This window comes from Octodon degus, unplaced genomic scaffold (genome assembly GCF_000260255.1).
Source record: "Octodon degus isolate 3935 unplaced genomic scaffold, OctDeg1.0 scaffold00051, whole genome shotgun sequence".
Taxonomy (NCBI): Eukaryota; Metazoa; Chordata; class Mammalia; order Rodentia; family Octodontidae; genus Octodon; species Octodon degus.
Window position 1 is genome coordinate 11,380,394 of NW_004524627.1, and position 7,451 is coordinate 11,387,844.

The 7,451-nt window shown below is 34.8% G+C and overlaps 1 protein-coding gene across 1 annotated transcript in view; it reads left to right on the forward strand.

Moving 5' to 3' along the window:
* The window catches only part of LOC101564452 (histone-lysine N-methyltransferase SETDB2), a 92,342-nt gene that overhangs the window by 40,010 nt on the left and 44,881 nt on the right, over positions 1-7,451 (forward strand). Inside the window, exon 5 of the mRNA XM_023717251.1 lies at positions 3,528-4,091. Within this exon, the coding sequence (XP_023573019.1) occupies positions 3,528-4,091 (564 nt within the window). The remainder of the gene's footprint in view (positions 1-3,527; positions 4,092-7,451) is intronic.

Consider the following 7,451-nt stretch of genomic DNA (forward strand, 5'->3'; position numbering starts at 1 on the left):
TTGTATGTACTGTAGTTGAATGTTCTGTGGGTTCAGTAACACACACATAAATCAGATAATTTTTAGTATGCGACACATTATGCACACTAAGACATGCAGAATACGGATAGAGCATTTTCCCTGTTTTTATATTAATTGTATGTCAGTATTCTCTAAGAGTTAAATAAGAAAAGTTCCTTCTTTATCAAAGAATTCCAGGCTAGAAAATTCAGTGAGAAAATTAATGAGTTACTATTTTTGAAACCTTGTATCTCCCCATACTCCATCCACCCACCCACATCCAACATTGCCCTTACGACAATGCTCCCAAACTAAGTGTGATGACAGGTATTTTCTTGTGTTGTAAACTTACATTTTATAGAGGAGCAGTACTTATAAAATGCAACACAGTGTTGTAGCATTGCTGTAAAAATCTCTGCACTTTGAGTTTTTCACTTGTGGATTGTTACCATCAAGGGATGGTACCAAGACAGCTTGAGTAACACTGGCTTAAGCAGTAATTAGTGAATGCCAAAACCAATAAGGAAAATATTCATAAGAAACTTTAAAATGAACTACTACAAAGACAATAATGTGCAATGTATCAATTATAACTGTCCTACTAACCTGTTTTGAAACTCTCATTGCTACTTCTTTCTCAATAAAATTAATATTAAAAAGAAACTTTATTTATTTATTTATTTTGAGGAATTAGGGATTGAACTCAGGTGCTTGCGCTTGCCAGGCAAGCACTTATTCTACTGAGCTATCTCCCCGGCCCAAAAAAAAGAAACTTTAAAATGGATAGGTTTGACTGAAAATATCCAAACCTACTTACCAATCTTTGATATAGTAAAGGGGACAGACATTGTATGCCCTGTGCTGTGATACAATAAATTCACACACACCTGCATAGTATTGTCCCCCACCCAATTGTTAACTTGCCTCTAAGTTTCTACAGCTGACTACCAATTTGACAGGAATATTGGAGCTAGAGAAATGAGTTCAATGTCAGTACTACAGAAAGACATCAGTTAAATTCTAGAATGAGGGGAATGTTGAAGGACAAATAAAAATTCAACTTCAGCAAATAAATGTCATAAGATGAGAAGGGAGGATGGCATACTGCTAATAAGATGAGATAGACATTGGAACCAAATGTGGGACTTGATTGGATTTTAGGAAATCATATATACATTATATTATTGTATATGATTATATAGGATTATATATCATTTATATATTATATATGATTATATATAGGATTATATAAGATTCTTGTTAGAAATATAAACATTTCAGGTTTGGAGTTACGGTGTTTGGAATTTTTTTTTTTAAATGCTGTTCCCCCCTCCCCCCAAAAAAAAGTGGGTTTGTGTTTCTGGGTGGGGCAAGAGAGAGAGAAGAAAGATGGACTGAAATAAGTAAAATATCAATAATAATTGAAACTTGGTAACTAGCATCAATAAAGTTAGTTGTTTCATGCTATTGGCAAATAATGTCACATTTAGGTAAGGCAGTGAAAGAAGATTTTATTTAAGAACTACTGACAGTAGGAGAAAGCTGAACTCCAATCTCATTTATGTAAAGTTAAATGGATTTTTTAAAAGAATTATGAAAGAGTACAAAATGGAAGCAATATGGAGCCCAAATGAAAGATACAAAGTATATACCCTTTTTGGGAACTATGTCTATTAGCTGGCTATTGACATAATGGGAAGAGTCAGAATTTCCTCTTTCTACAGAGATAGAGACCCTCTCCTTCCTGTAAATTACATTTCAAAGGTTTGGGTTTCCCAACTTTAACAAAGACACACTGAGTTGTAAGAAATACACAGGAATCTGTGAAAGAGGGAACAAATACCATTGTATACTCTTGTAATTAAATGCTCTAGAAATGGAAAGTTGGGTCAACCATGTGTCTGCCCCTTGTCAGTGTTGGCTTAAACAAGTCAATACTGACTTGAGCTTTCTCAGGCAAGCATTTCAAGAAGAGGGTAGGGCATGTTAGGGACATAGCTTTGTGCTTGCTAAAATCATGCTAAGAATTCGGTTATCTTTTAATGCGAAGGATTGAACAGTCATTCTTCGTTCTGACAGGGGCGTTTTTTAAATTGTGAATGGTTAAGATCAGTAATTGAGTCCAGACACATATGTATATATATATATATATATGTCTAGATAGATACATACATACATATATGAATATTCAGTGTTCATCAAAGTAGTAACATAACAGAAACTGAAATAAACATTTCTAACATTGAGATTGATACTTATAATACACCTATTAGACTGTCTGAAATCAAAGTACATTAAGACCTACTTGACTAATAAAGCTCTGTAAGAGTAGGCATGCTCATATATTACTGAAGGAGCTTATTCATTGGGGATAGTTTGAAAATATTAATAAAATTACTAATGTGCTTATCTCATCACACTTATACAGTGTATTTTGTAGAAATATGTTTACATGTATGAAATTGCTATATACAAAGTTATTTGTCAGATAATAAGTTAAATAAACTTTGGGAAATTATTCAACACATTATTGTGTAGGTGAAAAAAAGTGAATGAAAAAGTTCCATGTCAGAGCCTACCAGGTAGCTCAGCAGACTAAAGCACCTGCTTAGGCAGAGTGCAGTGGCTGAGGTTCTATCCCTGGTGTGCCTTGTTGGCCCCACCCCCAGGGCGCGCTGAGATGCTACTGAGACTGGGCATGGTGGTGCACGCCTGTAAACCCAGTGCTAGGGAGACTGAAAACAGGAGAATCACTGTAAGTCCGATCTAGGTAGTAAGACCCTGTAGACCCTGTCCTAAATATATTTAAAAAATAATACATTAGGAAAAGTTCCATGCCTGCACATCCAATATAGTAGCTACTAGCCACATGTGATTATTTAATTTTTATACTCACCACATTTAAAGTATTTTGTAGCTACATGTGACTTTTGGCTATTGAATAGTGCAAACATAGACCTTTGCCGTCCAAGCATGCCTGGAAAAGTACCTTTCTCAGCTGTTTATTGAATGCAAACTTGAAATGCTTTAGGTGCTCTCAAGTACCTCATTGAAAGTTAGACCTATGCCCTAGAACATGAAGCCCTGGAAGAGGAGTCTAAAACACCTGTGGTAGCAGGTTATGGTGTCGCATGCCTGTAATCCCAGCACTTGGGAGGCTAAGATAGGAGAATTGCTATAAATTTGAGGCCAGCCTGGGCTACAAAGCCAGTTCAAGTCCAATTTGAACTATATAATGAGACCCTGTCTCAAAGAGTAATTAAAAAAAAGAAAAGAAAAACCTTGAAGAAGAAAAAAAAAAAGAAAGTTAGACCTATCATACTTTCCTGGAGTATTCTGAAATTAACTACATATAATCTTTAAATGGTGGTAGAACATATTAAAATGTTTATTTCAAAGTCTGGTTTATTTTACTATTGTCCATGAAAGTAGTATTATCTAATTTTATCACCTTAGTGTTCAATGTTTTTTAAAATATGGAATTGATCTTGATAGATGAGATACTAACACATAATCTGTTTTAACAGAACTCTAGAAACTAAGAAAATTCTCTCTCTGGCTAATAAAGTTGTAGAATGTAGAGGGAAAAAATCACCTATGAATTTATCTTGCCGAAGTCATGATTGTTCTGGTGCCTGTCTGATGAAAATGCCATCTACCATCAAAGCAGAAAACCCTCTGCAACTACCAATCATATGTCACTTCCAAAGACGACACGCAAAGACAAACACTCAATCTTCAGCACTTCATGTGAGTTATAAAGCTCCTTGTGGAAGAAGTCTGCGGAACATGGAGGAAGTCTTTCGTTACCTGCTTGAGACAAACTGTAACTTTTTATTTACAGATAACTTTTCTTTTAATACCTTTGTTCAGTTGACTCGGAATTATCAAAAGCAAGAAGAAATTGTTTCTGATGTAGATATTAGCAATGGAGTGGAATTAGTACCTGTTTCTTTCTGTAATGAAATTAACAGTAGAAGGCTTCCATCCTTTAAGTACAGAAAGACTATGTGGCCACCAGCATATTATCTAAATAATTTTTCCAACATGTTCACTGATTCCTGTGACTGTTCTGAGGGCTGCATAGACATGTGAGTAGAAAATATGACATTTCAAAAACTGAATGATAAGGACAGTTGTCAAGAAGTCCTACTGTGTATTAATTTCTCTCTCTAAATATCTAAAATGAAGAAAAGTACTGTCTCACTTGCAGTAAGAAAACTTTTTGTCAAATGCAGTAATTTGAAATGTATTCTGAAGGGCCGGCAAGATAGCTCAATAGACTAAGTGCTTGCTTAGGCAAACTCAGGGGCCAGGGTTTGATCCCTGGCACTGCATGCCACATCAGGCCTGCCCTGGGAGTACTGAGAGCTGGTGAACACCTATAATCGCAGCACTAGGAAGGCTGAAAGCAGGAGGATCACCAGGAGTCTGAGCTGCATAGTGAGGCCCTGCACACACACACACACACACACACACACACACACACCCCTAAAAAAAAAAAGAGAAACGTATTCTGAGAAAGTGTATTTTTTTTTAATCCAATACCATAGTCATAATGGTGATTGCCATTCTACAGTGCTGCACTGTGTGGTGGCTACTTTGCATACTTCATTTCATCCCAAAATCCCTGCAGGAGGTAGTATAATTTCTGTGTTACAAGTGAGACTTAGAGAAATTAATTCAGATACATCATAGACCAGACAGTGTGAACATTTTATTTTCTTTGAGACAGGATCTTACTATGTTGCCCAGCCTACTGAGCTGGTAGGCTCAAGTAGTTCTCAACCTCATAAGTAACAGGGACTACAGAGTTGTGCCGTACCACACTTGGCTTAAACCATTTTTTTTTTCTCTTGGCAATACTTGGGATTGAACCTAGAACCTTCACACTAAGCTACACTCACAGCCTCCTACTCCTACCTCTTTGTTTCTAATTGAGTCTCCAGCTTCAATCTTTTTTTCAGCCTCCCAAATTGCTGGGGATTATAGGCTTGTGCCACTGCACCCACCAAACTTTTGTTCTTAAGCACTTTTATATATTGAATTCATTTTTATTCAAAAATTATTTCCTGGCTAATTTTTTAGAAAGTTGATGATGTTTATGATTCTTAACATTCCATTAAAAAAATGAAACCATGTTCTAATACATACTCACAGGGTAAGCAGATAAGTTGCGTTAACTCTATCCTGTATTTAAAGCAAAATCAGCTACCTGTACTAAGTAAAAGAAAAGTCATGAAGAAAGTGTTTCTTACTATGGGACATAGTAAAAAGTATTTAAAAGTTCTTTCAAATTGTTCACCCATGTGCTTAGTAATAATGATGATGTTCACTATAGCACTGTTACATTGAGAACTTGTAAGCAGCTCAGCTGTGAATCAAGTAGGCAGTAGCTAAACACTGAGGGCAAGTCAGAAGGAATTAACTGTATTTATACATTTCATTCATGAGTTTCAGAAACATTGAGGGAGGTATCCTATGGTAAGATTAGGAATTTAGTCAATATTTTTATATGTTCAGTGTTCATTAAAGTAGTAACATACAGAAACTGAAATGAACGTTTTCAATGTTGAGATTTATAAATATAATACATCCTTCATCTATTAGACTGTCTGAAATCAAAGTACATCAAGACCTACTTGACTGATGGGGCTGGGGAGATGGCTCAGTAGAATACTGTGTGCCTGGCAAGCACAAGGGCCTGAGTTCAATCCCCAGTTCCACCAAAAAACAACAACAAACAAAAAGAAAAGATTTATTTGACTGATAAAGCACTTGGGAGGTTAGGCTGTAGGATGAGGAGATCGGGGCCAGCCTGGACTGCATACACAGCAAGGCCTTGTCTCAAGAAACCAGTAGGTGAAGGAAAACGTTACATTGAACAGAAAACAAGTTGTATAGTGCTGATACAGGGAAAACAGTAAATTGTTGGAATATATATAAAGTATGAAGGGTGCTACATCTTCAGTTTTATTGGTTATGCTTTTTTGGATATTGGTAATATCAGTAAGTATTGTTTTTTTATATATTTAAGTTTCTTGATACATTTTTATACATAATATCATAGGGAATTTATACCTGTACGTGGTATTTTGATTTCTCTATTTTCCTAATCCTTTCTCCCTTCCCAGCTTCCTTTATTTTCAAATCTCAATATTGAAAATGTTAAAAAAAAAAAATATTGAAAATGTTCATTTCAGTTTCTGTATGTTACTACTTTGATGAACACGGAACATATAAAAATAATATTGACTAAATTCCTAATCTTACCATAGGATACCTCCCTCAATGTTTCTGAAACTCATGAATGAAATGTATAAATACAGTTAATTCCTTCTGACTTCTTCTTTATTTTCAAAGCTTTGTTTCTATTTCAGCCTTTTTTAAAAATCTTTTTTTCTCCTTCCTTTTCCTCTTTTCCTACCCTAGTTTTTCTTTCCTTTTGAACAGTTTCTTCCCATTTCACAATATCTGTTGTACATTTTGGTTCTTATTTACTCTTAATTCCTCATACCAGGGAGACAATACAATGTTTACACATGTGAGTCTGGTTTCTTTCATTTAAGTGAGTATGGTCTCAAGTTGCATCTGTTTTTTTAGAAATGCCTCAAATTTATCCTTTTTTGCCCACTAGTATTCCTCTATATTAAAAAAAAAAAAACAAAAACAAAAACATTATCTTTATGCATTCCTCAGAGGATATATTTGGGTTGTTTCCATGATTTAGCTATTATAAAATGTGCTGCTATAGAATATCACTGTGGTATGTTTTTAATTCTTCCAGGAAGATACCCAGAAGGGGAATAGCTGGGTCAAATAGGACTTCTAATCCTACTTTTTTGAGGAATTTCCATAGTGGTTGCACTAGTCTACACTCCATCCAATAATGGAGAGGTGTTCCTTTTTTTTTTTCCACAGCCCTGCCAGCATTTGTTATTGGTTGATTTCTTGATGATAGCCGTTCTTTCTGGAGTGAGGTGCTTTTAAAAGCAAATATAGTATAGCCAAAAAAATGAACTAGACAAAATGTTGAGTGGTGGAAAAAACAAGAATGTTACACTATTTGTGTTTATTGTACTTTTCAACTATATAATGATATAAAATTATGGATTTTTAATTTTATTAGTGTATGTTTGCAGTACATGTTACATTCATTGTGGGAGCCACTATAGATTTTTACATTTTTAAACACAATTCAAATTAATGTATTTGTTGTTTTTTGCCTTCTGTCATGAATAGCAGCCATCAGTCTGATGTGTGTTATGTATATATAGGAAACACAGAGGAGACTCATGGAAGAAAGGAGTGTAAGGTCATTTATTCAGCCAAGGAAATAAAGCTTCAGAGATTTTTTTTTTTTAACTGATCTAATATTTTTTTTGTTTTTTTTATTTTTTAATAGATTGCAAATTGAAAATGAATTATTTACAAACATAACTGAATATAAC